General features: G+C 33.5%; 2 protein-coding genes across 2 annotated transcripts in view; one reads left to right on the top strand and one right to left on the bottom strand.

Moving 5' to 3' along the window:
* LOC129229475 (uncharacterized) overlaps nucleotides 1-24619 on the top strand; it is a 51514-nt gene that overhangs the window by 26667 nt on the left and 228 nt on the right. Inside the window, exon 6 of the mRNA XM_054863789.1 lies at nucleotides 303-446. Coding sequence (XP_054719764.1) covers nucleotides 303-446 — 144 coding nt within the window. The remainder of the gene's footprint in view (nucleotides 1-302; nucleotides 447-24619) is intronic.
* Nucleotides 5026-24618, bottom strand: LOC129229477 (U-scoloptoxin(11)-Sm7a-like). The gene is made up of 4 exons (XM_054863790.1): nucleotides 24486-24618; nucleotides 16129-16320; nucleotides 9906-10070; nucleotides 5026-5245 (listed from the first exon to the last, which is right to left on the bottom strand). The coding sequence occupies exons 1-4, from the start codon at nucleotides 24573-24575 to the stop codon at nucleotides 5060-5062; spliced, it is 633 nt and encodes a 210-aa protein (XP_054719765.1). The 5' UTR covers nucleotides 24576-24618; the 3' UTR covers nucleotides 5026-5059.

The following is a 24619-nucleotide window of genomic DNA, read 5'->3' as shown; positions in this document are numbered from 1 at the left end:
TTAAATGAAAAGTAAAGTAACATTAGCTGTGTAAGTTTCTTTGCATAAGAAACTGCATTAATGTTGTTCTTAACCCATTTCAAGTTTTAATGGAAAGTCAGACAACAATCCTTTTCTCTCTAAGAGTCTTGGATTTGGAATGAAATTGTAAAGAATAATTATTTCAGATTGCATTTTAAGAGCAATCCCATTTTAACTTTTCACTATTATGTTACACCCCTATACTTTCCATTGTTAAAAGTGCCTTTTTATTTTTGTTTGTTATGCTCTGATTTTGAATTTGCTTGAATATTATATTTTAGGCATGTGAATTACTGTTGCAAGGAAGACGTTTCACTGCAGCGCAGGGACTTAGTTACGGTTTTGTTTCAGAAATAATGTGGCCTACAAGGCTGATGAATGACCTCATACCTAGATTAGACAATCTTCTTTCTCACCCACCTCAGGTAAATTGCCTTAAAATCTGACTTGTATGTAATACTTCACAACTTGTATTTTTACATGTTTTAGTACTGCAGTATTTCATTATCTTAATGAAGGATTTACATAAAAAGAAACAGTACATCATTATTCAAATTTTTAACATTATTTCTCTCAATTTCTTTAAGTCACTTTACATATAATTCAAATATCCATATTTTTATGATTTTAATCAAAAGTTAAGCTTTCCTATCTAGTCTAAAAGAACATCAAAAATCCAAATTAATTGCCACCATAGGTAGTTCAGATTTTTCAAATTGTTTGAATGTTTTGAAAATAAACTGGAAAATAGTATGCCGTTTGATCGAATAAACTGACTCTACTGCAGTCTTTTTTTTTTTTTTTTTTTTTTTGTGGTATATGAAAATTTCAATCAAATTGGGACTCAATTGATCAAATTATTTATAAAACAAGTATGAGGTAGTATCTTCAAGTGATAACAGGGCCACTCCTGATGGAAGGTCACTGTGGCCTCCCAAAAATTTCCTTAATCGGGAAATTTTGTCTAACTATTCTGCTAAATTATCGTCACTTGGTTAATTTTGATTTCGTTTAAGGAAGCAATTCCTAGTTATTTCACAATTGTTTGGGTTATTTTCTACGTGAGACTTTTTTTATGAGGTCCCTATCCACCACATTTAAAAAATATATATTTTTTAATAGTGTTGCGAAAACAACTTTAGTAGCTACCAGTGAAGTTTCAATCTATTTTTTTGCAGTCTCTGTCCACCTCATAAAAACAGGTTTGTGTGTAATTATAGTTTGTGACAAAATTCAACTTTCATTGTTTACTTAACTTAAAGGAAATATTATTAAAACTTCGTGGGAATGTTTTCGTTTTTTTTTTTTTTTTTTTGACGTTCTACTCTATCTTGGAACTAATGATCGTATAACTAAACATTTTGACATCTGGACAGGAGGTAATGGACTAAAGCAACATTCACATATTGCCATACGTCACGTCAGTGATTATTTTTTCTCTCTAAAACAAGTTTTTGGTTGGTGTTGCCATGACAGCAAGCCATATAGTACGAAACACGTCAGCGTGACAAGAAGCTGGATATTTGACTTCGGTCCAGTTGGGAGTCTCAATTCGTTAGTCTCCGCAAGATGAGTGCTCTCTCTCTCTCTCTATTGAGTGAGAGTACTGTAATGTGCTTTACAAGCATTCATAATATATGAATGCTTCTCCCTTTTGGGAAAACATTCATCTGTCCGCTTAACGTGGCGAACGTGATGTGTGAACAATGTCTGAATTATGCTCAATACATACACAAAAATTTGCTTTTTATTTTGATTAAATCTACAGGTCCTGCATACATTTTACAATAAATTATGGGAATCTAACAAATATGGCACATTTGGCATGTAAACCTGACACCACTCCGCTTGAATTATTAATGATAAAGTGTTTGCTTGAACCGGGCTTCATTCAAGTGCCACACGTGTTTGAAACAGAAGTCTGTTCTTTCTTCCTTGTTAAAAAATTGTATTAAAGATTTTTTTACTTATTATTTAAAAAGAGAAATTACCTAATGCTGAACTGCAAGAACAGCATGCAATGGGATTTTTATTGAGTGGGATTTCAGAAAAAGTTGTGGGGAATGCACAGTCATGTGCCCTAGTGCAAACTTTGGCATAACAATTTACTTTTTATGTTGTGGAATATTGCTTTCTGAATGATATTGAGAGTGTATAAGTGAAAATTGGGGGTACAAGATCAGGAGAGAATAGTAAGAGGACAGCAGATGTTCAACAGCAAATAAATCGTACTGCATTGTACCACTTTTAGTTTTGGCAAATCGCCAGTGAATCTCAGCTAGATTTTGAAGTTCTTTTGCATCCTCCATTTTCCCCAGACCTTGCACCCTACAAATTTCTCTTATTTCTCTCTTTTCAAAATTTGCTGCTGAGAAAAAAATTTAAAAATGGTGATAGCATAACAGCAAAATATTTAAGCTCTTCAGCTCCAAAGGACAAGGCATTCATCAAAAATAAAATTTACAAATTGCTATCACACAGGCAAGAGCTGAGAAGCAATGAAAGAAATTATGTTGTATAGTAAATATTGTTGCAAGTATTAAAAACTGCATCATTTGCTTGATCAGACAAAATTTTCTAGTAGACCATATATATAGGCAGAGCTGCCAACTTTTGAAAATCCAAATTCGTAGTAGCATTTTGCAGTGCAGAAGAGGGGGGGGGGCTTCTGTTGCAGATTTGAACAGTGATGAATTGTCAACAACTGTTGCTAAGTGAAGGGGGGGGGGGGGGTGAAAACACCTCCCCAGAGTCATTGGTTTTAATATGAATGCAAATTCTAATACAGCAGCGTTAGAAATTACTGCTGGTCCACTGGTCCCAGACCAGTGAAATCTGCCTCAGACCACCATAAAAAAACAATTGGTGGTCCATGGGACCACCAACTGCCAGCTATTTTTGATCACTTTGCTAGAACAAATCCAAAAGCATTGGCTTAGCTAATTTTAGCTATTTATTAGTCAAACCGTTGGTTGACTTCTTTTACAGTTAGTTATATTTTCAGAAGTTTTATTTAATTTTAAATCACACATTTACATTTTACTCACACTTGGAGGGAAAAATAATGTTCTTAAACAAAGTAAAAATGGTCAAATTAAAAGTTCAAATTTTTGGTAGCCTATTTTAAGTGCTGTTTAATGAAATTAGTTTTCAGACTGTATACTTGGCTGTTTAAGATTACAGATTTAAATGTTTATTGCCAGTTAAAAATTTTAAATTTTGAAACATTTAAGTATATTAAAAAATCATCATCAGAAGAAAAATGTTTTATACTTGTTGCTAATCTGCTTTGCATTGTTATTTAATATTAAGTGTTTACGTTGTTGTTTAATATTATGTTTACCATATTGAACTTTATTGGCAGTACAGTAATTTTGCAGTTAAGTGTTTTATCAATGAGCTAAAACTGAATAAATGTAATCATCATAAAGTGTAAGTAATTTTTGGTACAAACATATTTAGTGTTTAATTTAAATCAGACCAGTGGTTTTGTTTGAGGACCAGTACATATTCACTTTGACTGGTCCGAGGGACCAGTAGGAATTTTTACCAACTTCTAACGCTGCTAATACAGTAGTTTATGCATATGAAAGAGCTGCTTTGATCAAAAAAACCCTTCAGAAGGTATTTTTGATCAAAAAAAAAAACCTCTCCAGAAGGTATTTTTGATTAAAAAACACCTCCAGATTGTGTTTTCATCAAAAAAAAACCTCTCCAGATTCTATTTTTGATTTAAAAAAAAATCCCCCTTCAGAAGGTATTTCTGGCCGCACTAGTGGTCAACGGTATAACAATGATACTTATCAAATTGTATGACGCAGAAAATATTAATACCAAATAAAAAAGTTAAATTTCTTCATGGAACTTTTTGGCAGTTTTTCCGCCTTTTTGCCAAAGATTCAATGATTGATGGATTAGCGTCGCAATCTAAAAACCGATTCATCTTTACACCATACAACTTTTGAAGAGCTTGTTGTGCAAAGACCGTCAGCACACGTGTAGAAGTTTGATTTTCTGAACTTACCAGTTTAGATTTGATGCTGTTTTTGTTTTTTTGGGATTAGGAATTTTAAAAAAAAAACCAGAAAATCTTAATTTTTGGACCCGTTTTTGTAGCGTCATAGTTTAAAGTTGTAATTTGTAGAAGCTACGATTTTTTCGTAGCAATTGGCAGCTCTGTATATAGGTAAAATGCTATAAACATTTTCCCATGGTGGGGGGGGGGGGGTGTTTAATAATCAAATTGTCTTTATTTGCTATTCACTTTTTGAGGAACAGTGTCTTCCTTTGAGGTAACCAATTAAAAAGCAAAAAATATATAGCCAATTGTTGAAGCCACTGTATCAGTTGACCGATTTTTTTTCTCTCAAAAATGGTGGCTTCCAGCAAAGCCACCTTGCCTCAAGGGGTTAAAAAGAGCAATAAAAAATATTTGTATAAGTTTACAGGTTGCATAAAAAAGGTTGAATTTCTTTTTGTTTGCAACTTGAGGAATGTTTACTTCAGATCAGGATTAAATGAGATAAGATAAATTTTTCTGGGCACATTGGGCAATCTGTTGAAAATGAAACCAGTTCTGAGAATTACAGTATAGGAGATCGGGGCGAGTTAACGTATGGCCAGCATCCAGATTAATGTATGTTGTACAAATAGTTTAGTACAAAGTGTTACGAAAATGTGTCAAAATTCATGAACAGTTGTAAGGGAATTTCCTTAAAAGTTCATTGTTGTAAAAGGTTTTCTTCCTGCTTTCAAAATACAGTAAAAAGTGGTGAACACAGAAATGGTCAAGATGATAAATTGGTTAGCACACAATGGTGTATCAGTCCAGACAGTATACTATGGTTGGCTCGATACGAACCTTTTAGTTGAAAATTATTTTAACCCTAAAAAGTATTCTGGTCCCCTCAGCTTTATGTTAAACACCTTTCCCTGTACTGCCAATTGCTTTAAGGCACATGTTAGTATTAATGAAACTTTTAAAAAAGAACATATATTTCCTATTAAAATTATTTATTATACATTATATTGGTACATCTTAAAGATCTCGTGAAGTGCACTTCCCGATATATGCTAAACCTTCATAAAGAAACTCCTGAGCTTCTACTTTTTTTCTGTCTTGAAATACGCAGATGTGTCTGGCTGGACATCTGCATGTATGATAGGTTTCATATGAAGTAGTTGTTATGTGGCCGCAGAATTCATTTCTCTTGCAAGTTGTTAACTAAAAATATACATATGTATATATGAAATCTGGAATTTTACAAAAATTGGAAGTAATTTCATGTAAGAAGTTTGGTTTTGAAAACAGGAAATTTGTTAGTAAAATTTTTACGTGTAACACAGTAGGGTTCGTTAATTTGAATCAAGTGATTTAAAAAAAAATCATTGATTTGAACCAAGTGCATTTCTAACAAAATCAGATTGAAATCAGTAGTTTTTATTTTTATAAATGAGTATTGCATTTTTATAGTGTGTTGATCTAAATTTAACCATACTGCATTATAAAATCTTCACTTCAATTGGCGAAACTACATAGATACTTTTTCAAGTGTGTGTGAGAAATTTTCAGGCTCTTGCAAAACCTTATCTGTAAGCAAAGCATAAAACAAAATCACATCTTATCTAAACATTATTACATATTTATAAATCTTAAAAGTTGATTATTTCGAGAAGTTATTCTATTTTTAAGAGTAAGCTTAATGCATTCATTTGTTCAGATTGCTTTATCCTCAAGGTTTCTTGCCTTCGTCCCTATGGAACAATTGAATCCATTTCAGAAATTTTCTTGACTCAAAGCTGATAAACATAGAAAACTGCGAAATTTTAAGAATTTTTCTTCTAAAAAGTATGAAAATTACGATTCGGAAATAGTGGTATTATTGTTTCCTAGAATTACAATTGAAGGATTGGTGGTTGTGTCTGGAGGCGGGGAGGGGGGGGGGGGTTAAATTTAATTTGAATCATGCATTTGTATGTTTTAATACAAATGCATGGTCGACTTATACCTATTATTAAAATACAGCTACTGCCATAAAATGAAAATAGCTAAAAAGTTGCTTTTTCATCTATTGCATGAAATATGTTTATAAATGTAAAGTAATTAATATCTAATCCGCAAATTTGTGAAGATTTTTAAAAAATCAAAATAATCTGATTTAAATTAAAAAAAAAAGAATCGTGACTTTTAAAAAAGAAATTAAGAAAAATTTAACTTTGGTACATAGATAAGTTTTAAAGCAATGAAGTTTTAAAATATAGAATGGAGTTAGTGTCTTAATAATTTGTACAGCTAGACAGTTCCATCGTAAGATGATTTGAGATAGGAAAATGTCTCTACACTTTTAAAATAGCATTAAAAACTGATCTAAAATGTGGTTGTGCATTGCATGTGATGACAGAAACAAAATAAATATTGTTATTTTATTTTATTTACTAGTGATACCCGCACGGCTTTGCCCGTAATAGGAAAATCAAAAGGTCTTTTGGTTCGCCTGTATATTTACAAATAATGTATGGTGAATTTTCTCGGCAGTTGGCTTGTACCCATCTTACGGTTCCACGTTATGATAATTTCGTATCTCGCCGATTGGCTTGTGCCCATGTTACGGTTCCATGTTATGATAATTTCGTAATTTACTCGTCCATCTTATGATATTTTTTTTCTTAAAATTGGAATAGAAAAAGAACCACATCGATTTTTTGAAAAATCGCTTCGAGGTGCACACCCCCATGCTACATACTAACTCTGTGCCAAATTTCATGAAAATCGGCCGAACGGTTTAGGCGCTATGCGCGTCACAGACATCCAGACATCCTCCGGACAGAGAGGCTTTCAGCTTTATTATTAGTAAAGATTATAAATTTAAAACAATATCAAAAACATAGTATTTTATAAAGTTGGAAAAGTAAAATAAGATATTGTCGCCTCAGAGCAACACTAAGACATCTAATCCCAGTAATAACATTAAGATATCCTACTGTTGCTCTGAGGCAATGATATAATAATGTTAAATTGCACAAAAATTAAATTACTGCATACACATGTTTCGGGTTTACAAGGAACCCCCTTTTCAATACAAAATAAGTGTTATGTTTTATTTTGCAAGAAATTTATGTCAGTTTGTAACAGCAAACTTTTTAAATTATTTGTTACTTAAATATTCTAATTAACATAACCATATTTATCAAGTTTCTCTCATCACATGAAATGCATAATCACATTTCAGGTAAATATGTAATGCAATTTCCAAGCTTCAAAGGGATAATTATTTTCTTTGCTGCAAATGCAAGTCTGTTACGATAGAATTGCTTAGCTGTTTTTGCAAGTATTATGGCATTATTGGAATGAATTTTTAAAATATATATATATATTTCAAATGTTGTGTGTTTAAACTTAATTTGTCTAAGGAAGATTTAAACTTTTTTTTTTTTAAAGAATCAGGAAATCAATGTTTTCTTTAGAGAAACTATATTTGTTTGTTTTTTATATTCCTGGTTGAGTCGATATTTCTTTAAAATGTCTACAGCTAACTAACTTAGCAGCATTGCTCAGGCAACAAAGAGTCTAATCACACCTGTAGTGTTCAAAGAATTAAAAGGATCTGTTTGTATGAAGTATTCTGTAGCATAATGTGATAATAGATGGAAATTTTTTTTTTTCTTTTTGACTATTTCGCAACTTGTTGCAAAATGATTATCTTCAATAGATATATAGAAAACTCTGTATCCAAAAATAAATCAGGATCTGTTGCATGAAAAATGAATATGAATGAATTTGGTGCTGCACCAACAATTGAGCATTGGCTAAATGCAAGAGGCACATTAATTGTTATGCCAACTAAATGTATTTTTTAAAACTAAATGTATTTTTTAAAAGATTGTCGCTAACATACTCATAGCTTCATATAGGTAAGTATACTGCTGTTCTAAGCACACATGTCATGTCTGACAATTTTACCAGAATTGAGTTTTTTTTTCACCGGGTTGTTCTTTGTACATCTTATCTGAGTACAGTGTTTTATAGTCATTTGTTGTGATAATGCATATCACATTTTTTTATCCGTTTTTCCCCCCATTTTTCTGTCATTTTAATCGTTTTTCCCCCATTTCATTGTTTTTTATTTATTTTCTAGTGCATTCCACGTTTTCCCTGCGTTCCCCTTTAAATTTCGCGCACTTTGTGATATCAAATATGTGATTTATTCATTTTTCCCATCGTCTAGCTTTTTGTCATTTTTTCAGTCATGATCCGATTTTTTTCATCTTTTTGTCCGCCATTAAAATGTAATAGCATCCTTTCCCTTCGCTGTTTGGGCGCCAAACGCACTCCCGCGTACCCGGATCTGATCGCTCATTCACGGGTTAATTTTTTCCACCCCACTTCACTCCGCTTGCAGCTTCCAGTCTGATCGGTCGTGTTTTTGGCGGCTCCTGTTTTTCTCCAACTATGGCGAGGCGGAAGCATCAGTGCGCGGCGTCCTTGGACGGCTGTGGCTCTCCGTCATATGTTTAAGACCTCAAAATGAGGTGAAGTTTTTTATTTTATAACATCCAAATTATTTAACCAAGAACGTTAAACTTCGTGGCAAATGATGATGATAGCATAGGAAGTGTTTCACCTGTGCGTACGATGGCTTCTGATGGAGGCACGCTGAATGTGCCTGAATTGAGCCCTTCATTAACGACCATATTTTGATGCACAACATAGCGGTGAGTGATCTGGAGCTGCATTTACCCAAATCAAATTTTAAGTATATGAGGATTTCAACACCTCCACCATGAGATTACCAACCGATGCGCTTTTTTTTTCGGCGTGACTTGGTCTGCAACTGACATCGTTGATATCTGCGTCATCCCTGAATACACCCCACCATCTTGTCCGTATCTTCGAATCGAACTGTCCGTCCTGCGCCCATTTTAACTTGAATGTTTTACAACCCATCCGAATGAACTCCCCGTTTTCCAATCTTTAACGAATTTTGCAAGCTCCAGCTCCACATTTTTTTTTTTTGAACTCTTAAGTATGTCTTCCGCGCATTTGTGTTTTTTTTATTAAGTGAATAATATTTTTTTTCCTGGTGATCACCATACAAAAGTCCTGTCGTCTTGTCTGCTTTGAAGTTTAGCATGAAATAAAGAGTGTACGGTAATCACTGTGTCATTCCTATCGGCCACATACATTCAACACGGGGTAAGTCTTTTTTTAAATTTTTGTTCTTTGGCATTCAAGGCAGTCGTTGATCTGAGGTTATGTGCAGCTGCGATGCTTCCACTTCCACGGCCTAAAATTGTTATCTTTTTGGGTTTTTGAATAATTCTTCAAAATTAAACGTGACGCATCGTGACATTTGTGAATGAGAATTCTCTTTAAAAATCAGATGAAGTGGTACCTGAATCCAATGTAAGGAGGCATAAAACTTTAAGGAGCAATATCTCATTTAGAGCACAGCTGCAGATATGACTTTTGTGCTTAGCATGTCAGTATAATTTTAGTTTGTTATTGATGTGTGGTGTTATTTTGGTACATAATGAAAATATAGTGTTTCAAAAATTTTAGGAGTGATTGACACTTTTTTGATGGTGGGTAGATGTTCTCAATGGGCTTCTCATGGGCATGTCAGAATTCTCTGATTTGTTGGTGTCTGAATTATTGAGTGCCATTTATTGGATGACTTATTGTTTCAACGGTTTTAAGCATTTTCATGTTAAAAAAGATAGTAAAATACAGTTTTTTTTTTTTTTTTTTTTCAAATTTTATGAAAGCAAAAAATAATATTTGTATTTATAATATATATGTCCTTAGAGCAACAGTAAGATATCTTAGTGTTATTTCGGGGATAAGATATCTTACTGTTGCTCTGAGGTGACGGTATTGTACTTACAGCCATACATGTGAAGTATTGTCCTGTAGCATTCTGTTTCAGCTTATTGAAGAAATATCCTGGTCCACAAAAGCAGTGGATACAAATTGTTCCATTTGATCTAATTTCAGCTGCAATTTCTTTTGATCCTTGACAACGATTTAACTCTCCAACTTGACTGCAAAACTTCAAAAATGCGCAATTATTGCTTTTTTTTCTCCTAATTTAGCATTTTTAGATTGCATGCAAATTATATACAGTAGAACATCAATTTCATGATGCTCATCAAGCTGGACAAACACATCTCAAATAATAGGGCATCACTATATTGGGAGCATGAAAACTATTATTCAAATGAATTTAAATTTAATTATGTATAGTGTACCTAGATACAGCGGCATTAAACTGGTCGGGATGGAATGCCACGCTAGAGGCCTCATGAGCCACTAGGCGTTAAGAGAAACAAGTACCTAGATACAATCTGAAACTTAAAGAGTAATTTATTTAGTAAAGGATCAGCTGCATTATTTTAGTGAAAGACAATCCAACTGACATATTTTGATGTAATTTTAAACTGTATGAATTTAATTAAAGTTTGTTTCACAGTAAGTAAAGAGGAAGACTTGAATTTCTGTAAAAGCACAACTATCCTTCAAGTGTGGAGTACACTGAATTCTGGATTGCAAATTAGTCAGTCATGGGGAATTCAAGTTAATTTTTTTAATGATGTACAGTGAAACTTCAATAACTCGAAGTTACAGGGAACGCGAAAAAAATTCGAGTTATCGAAAATTCGACTAATCGAAAACAAAACCAAAACTATAGAAGAAAAAGAAAATGATACCACTAAAACTCAAAAACTTTATAACATGCTCAAAAAAGTGATAAAATAATGTACCAGTGATATTATATACATACATGACATAATTAACATATAATTGTAAAAATTAAAGAATTTATGTAGGTTGAAAAACAAATTTAAATTTGTATGCATAATGAACAACTTTTTAACTTACCAAAAAAGACATGGGCATCATTTTTTAAAAAAATCTGTAATCAAACATTGCTTTTGCGCGGATATTTGTTCTTTCATTAAATAATCTTCAGATACTTTTAATGCGTCAAAGAGAGAGTCTGGAACATTCGGACGCGATTCTACAAAAACGCGCAATATATCTGCTGCTCGTTTTGCATCTTGAATCGAAGGTAATTTTATCACTGGCTCAAATACTTCTACCTCTTCATCACCAGAATCTTTTTCGCTTTTTTCCGTTATGCTTGATAAAATTTCTTCATCTGTCGGGTATTCAGTCACTAAAACTCCATCACAACTGACACAAAATCCATAAAATCTCTGTCGGTAGGAATGTTCATTTTATTTTGTAAAACGCTCCACTCACTTTGAAAATTTATATCGTCCATATTTTCGTCTTCTTCGTATTCATTATCTAGCTCCAAACAAGATGTATCTTTTACAAAACCAGCCTTTTTAAAACAGTTAACAATTGTCTATTGTGTAACATCACTCCATGCTTTTCGCAGTTCTCGGAGACTGTCGAGCAGAGTAATGCAAGGAACCGAATTCTCTTCCAGACACTGTAGAATTTTTAATACAACACGTTTTCTGTAGTGAACCTTTAAATTTTTTATGATGCCCTGATCCATAGGCTACATGATAGAAGTTGTGTTCGGAGGAAGAAATTCCAATTTAATTGCAGTTAAGTTATTTGCCGCTGCCTTGGGATGTGCAGGGCAATTATCAATAAACATTACAATTTTTCTTCCAGCTGAGATAAATTTATTATCTATTTTTTAAGCCAAGAATTGAACACCTCTGAAGACATCCAGGCTTTACTATTGCTTGTGTAATCGACTGGCAAAGACTTGACGCTGTTAAAGCATCTCGGCTTCTTAGCCTTACCGATAACAAGCAAAGGCAGCTTCTCCGTGCCTGACATATTGCTTGCTACCATAACAGTTATGCGTTCTTTGCTCCGTTTTCCACCCGAACATGTGTCACCTTTTATAGTAAAAGTTTTGTCAGAGAGACATTTGAAAAAAAGTCCCGTCTCATCTGCATTAAAAATATCATTTTCATTGTACTCCATTAGAATAGTTTTTAATACTTTTTCTTTCCATTCTTCGCAAATTTTTTCATCCACTACTGCGCTTTCGCCACAAATGGTTCGGTACACAATGTTGTGTTGAGTTTTAAATTTGTCTAGCCAACCTGCGCTAGCTTCAAAATTTGAAATGCCGATATTTTTTGCGAAAGTTTCTGCTTTTTCACGTATGATTGGTCCAGATAACGGAACATTTTTCTCTCTCGCTACTAGCATCCACTTTACTAAGGCCTCTTCAAGCTCTGGATACCTTTCATCCTTAAGGCGTTTTCTTTTTGCATTAAATTTTTCGTCAGCAACCGCTTGGAGGTTGACATTTCGGTTTTTTAAAATTGTTGAAAGCGTACTTGGAGGCACACCAAACTTCAATGCAATGTCCTTCTTTTTTGCTATGCCTAAATCGACTTCTTTGATCAGCTCAACTTTTTCTTGCAAATTTAAAATTTTAAGTTTTCTCTTAGCCATTTTTTTAAGGTCTAAACTTTGAGGGATAAGCGAGACAGCTCCTCAATCACACGCTTTCTTTAACACATAAAGAAAAACAGCAAATTTAGAACGACCTTACAGCTTTGTAGAACAAAACGCTAATTCGAGAAAGAATCCCTTCTGTCGAGACAACAGTCCCCGCCCGACCTTTTTTCCCCAAAAGTGGATATTTCAGTCCTAAATATACCCCCCCCCCCCTTTCTCTATTTTTTTCTGTCCCGGGCTCCGCAAAGTCAGAGCTTTGGTTTCCCCCTGTGCGGGTTTTTCTTTTTAAGAAAAAAAATTGAAGCAAACAATACCTTTAGGAAAAAAAGATAAAACATTTAGAAGGTTACCTACAAAATATCGAATTCCTATTTATTAGATTTACTTGGTCTAGACGCCTTTTGATGCAATGCAGTGGCGCCAGCTTTTTTCTTTTTGTTCATACTAGAAGAAAAAAAACGATTTCGACTTATAGAATTACATTAGCATGGAAAATTTGACAAGGTCAGGGGGAAAAATTCAGCTCATCGAATATTTCGACTCAACGAAATTCGGTTTATCGAAAATAATTAACATGCATTCTTCGTTCAGTTGGACGGGAATTAATAACCACTTCGGCTTGTCGAAGTTTTCGACTCATCGAAGTTCGACTTATCGAAGTTTCACTGTAATAAGGCTGCAAAAAATTGAAAAGCAAAATTTTTATGTTATCAAGTCAGAATATACAGGGTGCTATGGTTTAACCTGCAAGACCTCTATTTTCTCTATTGTTAGTCCTAGATGCATACTTCCAATTGCAAAAATGTCCAAAATCAGATGCTGGGTTAAGATATTGAAAGTTTGAATCAAAAATAAAAATGAGTCAAAAAACACAAAATTTAACTTTTTGTATGGGCCCCTTTTGTATAGGTTCCCTAAATATAACTTGTCCCCAAAGTTATATTTAGGGAAATAGTCTCCATTGAAAAATAATTCCAACAGAAAAAGTTTGACAATAGTATGACCAATATTCACCGAAATATGAAATGCTTTTGTGACTTACACTTGCCGTCAGTAATACCTTTCGGTGGAAAATATACAGGGTTACAGGGGTTTAAAATTATGTGCATACTGCATATAGTGGTTTTTCAAATTCTTTGGGGTTTTGTAGTGTGATTTTGAGTATCATGGCATAACATTTGCATTTTTGAATAGAAATGAAAAATATAAATACTTTGTTTTTTTACATCGATAACCTGTCATTCTTCTAAAAGGGCAAAAAGTTCCAATCTCATCTTCTCTATGGTCCCTTAAAACTTGGAACTTGAATATCTCCTTGAATTTTGGTCCCACAAATGTCAAGTTTTGAGTTAGTAATATTTTTTAATGAGAGATTATTTCCCTAAATATGAGTAGGGGACATAGGGCCCGTATAAAAAGTTAAATTTTGTATTTTTCGGCTCATTTTAATTTTTACTTCAAACTTCAATATCTCAACTCTGCGTCAGATTTTGAACATTTTTGCAACTGGAAGTATGCATCTAGGAGTACAGTTGCAGAAACAGGTCTTGTAGGTAAAAGCACAAAACCCTGTGTAACAGGAATGAAACTGTTTTACAACTACTACACAGATTCTGGATTTTTAAATGAACAACTACCTGAATTCCATGTTGTCTCATACTGGACACCTTCAAAAAATCATTCTGATTCATTCCGTAAACAATGAACGGTGTTTTCTTTTGAGCAGAACTGAGAACATTTTCTCATTCAATCGGGAGTATAGGTATACTGGCAATGGGCCCTGACATATTTTTCTACTATAGATCAGAGGGAAGCATAGTATGCCCACTTGTGGGAATATGTGGACAATTTCCTTAAATGTACCGAGAGCTAGCAAGCAAAGCCACACTGATACTAAAGACCAATTTTTGTTTTGTCCTCTGCAATTGTCTGAAATGGCAATCAACTTCGTAGCTTTGACATTCGAAAACGTCTCCAACAGTCAGTTTCCTATTTCATCAGCTCCTCTTCCTGCTGTTGATTCATCCCACATGTAAAAATATCCTTGTGAAGGATGCAGGCGATGGACGCTGAAGTTGCAACAAAATATCTTCTTTTTGTAAAACGTCAGTCCGGTTGAAAATTTATCTTCTTTGTTTTATTTGTATGGATTATTATGATAACTTAACAGCCATACTCTATAAGTGCATGTAAAAAAGGTATCTGAATACACATAATATTGTTTACATCCAGCCGAACGCTTAAGGCATAGGCGCGTAGAAAATGGTACCTGAATACAAATAACATTGTTTACATGCTGCATAGAAATATTAAAATACTTAAAATAATAATCATTCCTACCTTAACTTTAGATCCATCATCACTAGGGATGTATTCTGAGTATTTATCGAAGTCATCAGAATCACTTTCACTATACTTAGACGAAATTTCTTACCTATTATTGCCACCAGAAGTGCCGGTCACATGTTCACTATCCGCCATTTTTACCTCTAACCACTATTTACATGAACGCAATGCTACAAAGCAGAAATCAGCTATTACTTTGTGTTGCCATTTATGAGGGAAACATCAAAACTGTATAAGATTTCCGTTTTTATGACCACATACCATTGTTTTCACCAAATAACTCGATTTTTACAATTTTGTCAGATACCACTATTTACCCCCAAACCCTTCAATTGTAAAATCTAAATCAGCACCGAGAAATGCTTTAAAATAAGATGCTAATGCAAGCATGCAACTCTGGAATATATTCTTGAAAATATGGTTACAAATCTTCATTAGCTAAAAGTTAAGCTTTTTGTCTTCTTCTCCAACTTTGCAGTTTGCATTCTGCAGACTTTCTCAAAAATCTAAGACTCACGTCGCAGTGTCATGCTATTTCTGCTGGACCTTTAATACTACAGCAGAAATACATTGTTAATGGGTTTTTCCTCGACTAGTTTTATGGAATTTTTCTTTTTTTGAAAAGTAATAGAGGAATTTTCCCCTTTAGTTTCATAGTATAAAGGGTAAGCAGAGAAATTTTTTAGACACTTAATGCATCTGTTCTTTTCAATTCAACATTTATGTATCACTTTCAGGGTATTAGGAACTTCGTCAGTTGTACCTCTGATACTATTCAATTAGACGAATTTTTCTGATCATTTTAAAAAACATGTTTTGTATTCAAAATAAATTTAACTTAGATTTCAAATTGATGAAAATTTAACATTAATACTCAAACCAATTTATAAATAAATAAACTCATAAAATCCTTGAACATTCAATTTTCTCTCTCTCTTTCTCTCTTCCTTAGCAGCAGAGCAGTTAATAAAGTGTTTTTAAACAGTTTTTTCAAATATGTAAGTTAAGTTTTATCTACAATTAAAGGAAGTACTTTCAGAAACTTTTCGGCACAGTCTCCAGCGATGTTTCATGGTCATTAATAATGTCATTAAGAAACATTTTAATATATTTTTTAATTTCACTCATTTCTAAACCAGGCATTTTTCATTTACAATCTAAATCTTCAGAACTTCCACTTTGAAGGATTCCCTTGTATGAATTTTTTCGTTTTGATAACTTTTGAGCATTTTATTATTATTTTATTATTATTATTGTTTTTTAACAGGCTTCCTTCCTAATAGAGATTAAATTGATAAACTTACTTTTAGCTGTGCTCTTGCATTAATTGCAACCGTTCTCTTGTTAGGGAAATGTGTCCATTCAGCAGGGCACTCTGTGAGATCAGGACATTTGCATAGTCTGTGGACAATAGGCGACAACCAGAATCGTTGTCGCACCACATTGCAGGCTTCCCTCGGGCCAACGCACAATCGAAGATTCCTTTCAGATGTTGCCTATTTGAAAAGAAAGATTTAGATTTTTTAGTAAATCAAAGCATGCAGCTCATTTTTTTTTTTTTTTTTTCCGCATAGAATGAAAGAATCTATATAATAGCAAATTCACTGGTTGAGTAAAGCTCCTTACGTCACCAACAATAAACGTGGCATGATAATTTGATTATATTTTTTGGCAATGTTTGACATACGGGGAAAGGCTTTATTTTGACAAGGCTGAACCGGGTCCAGTAACCTAAATGGCAAAACTGTAATTTGACATGAATGAAGAAACGAAAGAATGATCAAAACAATGAATGCTATCTATCTACTGGAGTTTAGGATTAATCCACTGGAGTGAGGGTTGAAATTTCAACTATCAAAATTACAAGGCTCATAGTCCTCATATATCTCCTATATTTTCACAATTTGTCAGATATTCTCCTATATTTTCTCACTAGCTCCTATATATATATATATATATATATATATATATATATATATATATATATATATATATATATATATATATATATATTTCGGATTTTAAATGCTACCCAATAATGCAAAAACCTTTGATCCATTTCTTTCTTCTTTCTCCCCTGCACTGTGCACTCTTATCTTTAATGTTGGCATATGTACTAAACTTATGTTTGATTATTTTTTGAAATATACAAAATATAGATGATTTTACTTGTTACTTTTAACTTGTTTTCAATTTTTTTTTTCATTTAATGAGTTTACTTAGTAATTTTAATAGTATAACATGTTAACTTTAAGTGAACTGCTGTAGAAATTTTAAAAGCTTTTAATTTTGGCACATGTAATCTTACATGTAGTTCAAATGACTGGCTGTAGCTCAAATGATTATTTTTGAAAATGCCGTGTAGATTTTGGTATACTAGTTTCAACTTTGAGTACGTCAATTGTTTCAAAACTTGTAGCTCACCGATAAATGTTACTATCTCAATGAAAAAAGTGTCATTTTATAGGATTTTGTCTGCTTCGTTCAAATATGTTCTTATTTTGTGTGTAGATTTTCCCAAGAATTTCAAAAATGGATCTTAATCTCAGATTTTTTTTTCTCATTATTTTCCATCTACTCGGTTATGGTTACAAATTGGACAGGATAATGAATAGTTCTGTGCTCCACTTGGGCTCTTCTAACGCCCTCTTTCTTTTGTCAGATTAGGTCAAATTCACTCTTTATAGATGTGTGAACATATGTATACGCACATTAACTAACATAATAATACACACATTATGGGTAATGCCATTACAGTGAGTGCCGAGTTATTGAATGAGCCACTTTAATGAAACAATTCCTCAAAAATGAAACAAAATCCAGTTTTAACTCTAAGAAATTGATGAATATTTGAATCAAACATGCCGCTTAAATGAATCAAGCATATGAGACTGACCATTTCCCACAAACGTGGTGCATTAGTGCAGTCTTTTATTTTTTCTTTGCCTTCGTTTAGTAAAATTACGTTTTTTTTTTCCCGTAAATAGTGAAATGAGGAGGTGGCAGAGTGTTGCACACTTGTTGTAACAATTTACCAAGTTTTCTCATAAGTCCAACAAAACCAGTGACTCGAGAGAGACATGAAGTCGATGGGACTTTTAATTGATAGTGTTAGTACTAAAGCAATAAGGGTACCAAAACCGGGGGACTATGGGTAGATTTATGACATTGAAAAAAGAATGTCCAAAATGATTATTACCTAGTTTTACCAATCAATAAGAGATGCTTTTTTCAAAGCACGTAAGTTTAAATCTGAATTTTGTTATTGCTTTTTCATACTGTTTTGTGATAAAATTCTTTAAATAATCAGAGAATGGATATTTTAAGTGTACGGTATACTTCTATTGATATCTCATTTGACCAAATATTTATTAAAGTTCTCTTAAATTGTATGTTGAATTGCACTTTAAAGAAAAAGAAAAACACGCTCACACAATTTTGCTGAATTGAATCAAAACTGTCATAAACTAACATGATTCATATAAGTGCCCGTGGGTATGAAAATTCATTTGCTCTTACATCTGTGACTCTTCATATTGCTATGACTTCATGCATGATATAGAAGTTTAATTGATAATGGCGCTCTGTTTTTTGTACCATGATCCAAACATATCCTATATTTTTTCGAAATTCCTATATATTTTTTTACCAAACTCCTATATTTTTCCTTTTTAACTCCAATATATTTTTTTCCATGAGCCCTGAAAATATCACCAAACAGGCAATTGCTTCGTTCAAATGTAGGAGCAATTTTTACCCGTCGTACCTTGACAGGCAATTTTCTAGTCTGAATAAGAATATCCAGAACTTAAGCAAAAGTTTATTCATGTTCAGTCATTTTTACTTGCTTGTGTATGATGTTTATTTTTATAATCTTGTATGCATTTGATGTTTGGTAAAACCTCTTTTCTGTTAAATATAGCTTTTTTCATCTGCAAATGATAGAAATTTTAGTTAGTATTTTTCGTCCACTCGGAATTTAAAAAAAATCATTTGTATAAGTAAGTTTTTTTTTTTTTTTTTAGCAAGATTCAAATGAATAAAAAGAAATTTAGAAATTTCTTTCCCCAAAAAAAGTGAAAAATACCCCTAAAATGCCCCCTCCCCCCCCCTCACATGGACACCCCTGCTTAACTTGCTTACACCTTTGTTAAAAATGCTGTCACCAATCTCTGCATAAGTGTATTATGGCTGTTGCTTTTCATTGCTCTAACCCAGTGGTTACCAACCTTTTTCCCCTTGCGAACCCCTTCCAAACTCCAAAAGAATTTGGCGAACCCGTAGGGTACTAGGCAATAAATAACGAAAAAAAAGCGTGCACACACAAACAATAAAATTTGGGCTTTTTCTTTTTAGTTTGATGCTGCTCCATAGTGAAAAACGAGAATGAAAACATAATGCAAAATATAGAATTACAAATATGTATTGCTGCGAAATAAAATGATTGCTAAAAAATGAATGCAAAACAAATTCACCCAAAAATAAACTGATTATTCTGCGTTGTGCTTCTATGAACTTTGAAAAAAATTTTAAAATGGAATTTTTTGAACAAAGAGACTCAAAGTTTGGCTGAATTTTTTCTGACACAAGGTTATATTTATCTCTATCACTAAATCAGAAGTCAATTAAATAATTACCTTTAAAGTACCTTTCAGGGAGATGCCTCAGAATAATAAAATGAACTTTTTTCTTCCAGTAAAATGAGAAAGATCTCTAGGTTTAAGTCTTTTTGAAAAGGACTATGAGCCTAGCTAGATAAGGATATACTGCGCATATTACTCGTTTGATTGCTGAAGAAAATTTTTTTGTAATTATGCTATAAGTGCAGAGTAAAATGCGTGTATGGAAAAATAATAGAAGCTTCTATTTTTCAATAACGCATTTACACTAATTTTTACACAAAAAGATGATTTTTAACAAAACATATTTTTAAGCTCACTTACTACAAGAGAAAGTTTTTATACAAATTTTATAAATTTGTTATTTACATATACCACAAATTAAGTTGCATGGTTAAAATCCGTTGATTTTTCTTTTTACTACGTAAACCTCACACTGCCAGACTTTCCCCCTCGAAAATTTACTGAAGTAATTAATTTTCCATAATTCCTGTGGTATTTTTGTTCATGTATGCTCCATGGAATGTTTTAATCAAGTTAAATCAACTTTTCCGATCAAAATCTTCTGAGGAAACGAATGCTTTCTCATTCTTTCATCTGAGGATATTGTACCTATTCATAAGCAGAGCTTTTTCAGGATGGCTTCTGGACTATCATTCTCAGTGAAAGCGCTAAAACTGGTGCTTTGCAATAAAGACTAAATACTTCAAAAGTAAAATGTGCCAGCAAGTGTACAAATATTTTCATGCTATGAGTATCGAATGTACGAGAGACAAATGAATACAAAAAGGAGCAAAATTTGCTTGAAACTGCTTGAACATGAGACTTCATCAGAAACAGGCATGTTAAAACTCCGCCCTTACAATATTTTTTTGGCGAACCACCAGGGGTTTGTGAACCACAGGTTGGGAACTGCTGCTCTAACCTCTAACTGATTTGAGAGAAATCGAACTTAGACTTTTTTAAAATCAAACTTTACATGTAATACGATGTTGCTTCCTGTGTGACAAAGTTTTCACAGAAAAAGGGGTAAAAAATAACAATCACCTCATGAATGCGAAAAAACTCGTGTAAAAATGTAATTTTATTCAGTGTAAGACAATTTCATTTGGGGGGGAGAAGGTTGACGCCCCCTAGCCCCTCCCCTGGATCCGCTAGTGGCACAAAATATCGGCAAACAATTTGTTCAAAGGAAATGTAACATTAAAATATCTTTCAACCTTTGTTACATAGGCAAGATTCTCGTTTTTTGTTTAAATCAGTTTACAAAATGGTATACTAATGCTCAATTGTTCTGAAAAATGTATCAATGCTTTAGAAAAAGTCCGATAATAGCGAATTTGTCTTGTCGACAAAAGCGTTTTAGTGGTTGCTTTGGCTCAAAATAGTTTTAAAAATACGTTCTATTTGGTGCAATAAGAAGCTAAAGGTAAGATAAAGCTCCAAAGGTCTTTGAGCCGTTCAGTACCCCCCGTATCTTTGTTGCTGAATTCTTGGATTTTTCTGTTCATGGATACTAAATAAATGCATGCCTGCCAACTCTACTGATATTTCCAGTAGGTTTCTTGGATTTCTCCCAATGTCCCGATTTTTATTAAAAATCTACTGGATTTTATAAATATTTGGGGATTTAGTTGGTTATCTAGGTAATTTTGTGGAGGAAAAAAAAAAGCCTGTAAAATTGTGTTTGTAAAGATTGACCAGACATATGTACTACTCCATGGTTTGAAAGCATCCTGCTAAAATTCAAACTTGAGTACATCAAAATCTAATTAAGTTTAAAAGAGTCAAAGTCAATCAAATTTAAAGTCAATGCTGATTAAGTTTGATCAAATATAAGTTTTAACTGTATATTGAGCATTAGTTTAACTTTTTTTTCTTCTGTTTCATGTTTCATTTAATTATTTTATGCGTATTTGAAGTGAAGAACATCAATATGTTTGTACTTAAAGGTCTAGTAAAAAAATCGATTGAATTTTTTAGTTGGAAGGTTGGCAGGTATGATGTTTAAATATTATAAGGCATTCCATTTATACTGGCTTTCTTCTCAAAATAAATATGCAAAATAAAAAATTCTGTGATTAGAAATTTCGCGATCAATTAAACGTATGTCCGGCTCATAGAGAAGAGCGCGCTAAAGAACTTTTATTGGGTGGGATTTTAGAAAAAGTTGCTGGAGTCATGCAATGCCGCGTCTTAGCGCGAACCCTGATATATAAGCATTTAATAGGGAAAGTAATACCGTAAACTCTCGACTATCGGCGGTCGGTTTATCCGCGGGTCTTTTCACTATTTTTTTAACGGTCAATAAATGTTTTTATAACTTATGATTGTGTTATTGTGTGTTTTTAGCTTTTTTATATGGGGCTCATTTTTTACATTCAATGTTAGTAAATGGAATATAGCAATGCGTTTAGCTATAACTTAAATGTATGTGTGAGTGTTATTCATATTTTTTAGCTAGTATACAATAGTATTTTTTTTTAACCAACTATTCGGATTATCCACGATCTTCGCTTATCCGCAGTTACCGTGCTACCCTATTCCGCGGATAATCGGGAGTTTACTGTACTTTTACCCACAACGGCTTAGCGTTTTTTCTGAAGAACTAATATGGTCAAGCAAAGTAATGAGACCAAACATAGGGGGATCGTACGGAGGGGGGGGGGGATTCTGCGCTCTCATTTTCAAAAGTAAAGGGACTTTGCCCCCTCACTTTTCAGTGTTAAAAATTAATGATTGATTGAAAATTGACTTTTTATACGTAGGGGCGTGCACAGAAATTTTGAGGCCCGTCACAAATGACTTTTACTGGGCCCCCTCCATATTGGCCTCCTCTACGTCTCTGCATAAATTTCACCCTTTATTTAAAAAATTATGGACCCCCATTTGGCTTGGGCCCGGGCCAACAGGTTTCCCTTCTACCCTTCTGTGTACGCCCCTGTTTATATGGTTGCTTGATTTATTTTAGATGGAAAAATTCCACAAATAAAAGAACTTTTCTCGTCTTATTTCATAAGAGTGGAACTTTAAAATGAAAGGGGAAAGGCTATGGTTGCCATCCGTCCCGGTTTTCGATGCCATATTCTGTATTTTTTGAAGTTTTTAAATCAGTAATATTAAAAAACAGCTTCCGTGACCACGCCCTCTTTCCCCTTCACTTCTTTTGACTCCCCCCCCCCCCCCACCCACACTTTTTTTTGTGCACCAGCCACATATGGGACCAAAGTTAGACCATCCACTATCCGTTTAAAAAAGAATTATCAAAATCGGTTCCCTAGTTGAAACGTTTTGAGCTGACAAAAAAAAAAAAAAGAAAAGAAAAACTGCGTGCGGTGTAAATTAATGACTGCCTCCTCTTTGAAGTCGGTTTAAAAAAAAAAAAACGCAATCTGTTTAAAAGATTTTTATTAGTATACTACAAATTACTGCTTTAAAAAAAGAAGGGGGGAGGGCAGTTCGTTGTTACGAGTACGTTTTTATCTCTTTTTTTTTTTCCCGCGAAGTATAATTCTTTTTTTTTTTTTTAATTGATGTTTGAAATGAAATAGATTTATGTTTCTGTACTTCATTATTTTTAAACCTCAAGTGTCGCATTAAAATTTTGTCAACAGCCAATAACTTGAAGAATTGAAATCATATTTAGAGCAAACCCAACCTGCCAGCTCTGTAATGCTGTGATAGGGATCTTCTGCATAGCCTTCACAGTGTTACCAGGTTGGTTTGCTCCAACTGAAGATGTTTGTTTTTCAGGAGCAATCAACGTTTAGCGAATGATGCATTGTTTGCGGGGGGGGGGGGGGTGATGCTGTGTGATTCGTGTGCGGTTCTAAATGCGTGATTACTATTAAGATTGACTATGAGGTGCCAGACTACTTGATTTCTGCCTCTTCATTTTCTTAAATAAATCCTTAGAAAAGAAAATTCGGAACTTGAATCCCCCCCCCCCTCCCACTGTCAAAATACGAATGTTTCGCGCAAGTGTTGCTTGTGAAGAAATAAATTTGCTTCTAAAGAAACAGTTCATTTTTGTGATTTTTTAAAATTAATCCGCGAAGTAACTCGGATCTTTTTTTTTTTTTTTTTGTTAAGGTAGACAAAATATTTTGATTTCTCTTTTTGAAATTCATAAAAACGTTAATTGATCCTCTTTCGATCCACGAGTGTTGTGTTTAATTTCAGTAAACAGCCAATCACTGCTGACATTTTAAAGGGTTTTATTTTTGAACAACAACAACAGTTTTGTGAGTGGAGCGTTGCCTCGGAGGAATGAGATGGAAAATGATCTGCGATTCCTTTGCGATACTCAATACGTGATTGCTATTAAAACTGGCTTTTAGGCCCCTAGCATTTTTTTTTTTTTTTTTGCTTCAGAAATTAACATTATGTGCTGTAAGTTCATTGGATAAGGAAAATTTTTTTCAAAGTTTATTCCCCCCCCCCCTTCCTGTTTTATCGAATACGATTATTTCGCGCAAATGTTGCTTGTCAAAAAAAAAGTTTTATGTATTTCAAAATTGGGGTCTTTTTATTAGAGTAAAATACCTATTTATGTATAATGCTGTATTATCTATTTTTTCCTAAGATGATAACATTTTTTTAGACTGCCTCTGTATTCGTGTCATGAACATTTAACTCTCGGGCAGATTTATTTATTGTTGAGCGATGCCTTCTGCCAAGTTATATTGGGATGAGTTTCAATTATAATACTTAAAATTAAAAACTAAAAAATCCCCAAGATCTGTGTTATGGGGCTTATTGATTTTGCGATCACATTGAGTAATTTAAAATGTAAAACAAAAAAGAACGTCCCTCCCCCTGGTTTTGTTTGCACAAGCGTTTACTTGATTGCCGTGCACTTAGTTTTTTCTGTTTCACAGCATTTCTTTTATGAGATGGGTAACACATTCTGACGATTCGGCAAAAATTTGGAGTTTCATTCGGCAAATTGAGAATTTCTGCCATCCTAATAATTTTCGTTCGGGGTGCCCTGTTCATATTGTTCCATCATTTGAAAAATTTAAATAGAAAAGTAAACTTACCCCGTTTTCGTACACCACATATGGCTCCTCCGATGCGGCGAGGACCGCACAAAGCCCCAAAAGCAACAAACCCGCCTGCGCCTTACTCATCTTTCTTCTCAACTGATGACAACACCCGCTTTTCTTTGTTTTAG

The sequence above is a fragment of the Uloborus diversus genome, chromosome 9 (assembly GCF_026930045.1).
Source record: "Uloborus diversus isolate 005 chromosome 9, Udiv.v.3.1, whole genome shotgun sequence".
Taxonomy (NCBI): Eukaryota; Metazoa; Arthropoda; class Arachnida; order Araneae; family Uloboridae; genus Uloborus; species Uloborus diversus.
The sequence above is the reverse complement of the archived record's forward strand: the minus strand, read 5'-3'. Positions and strand labels throughout refer to the sequence as shown.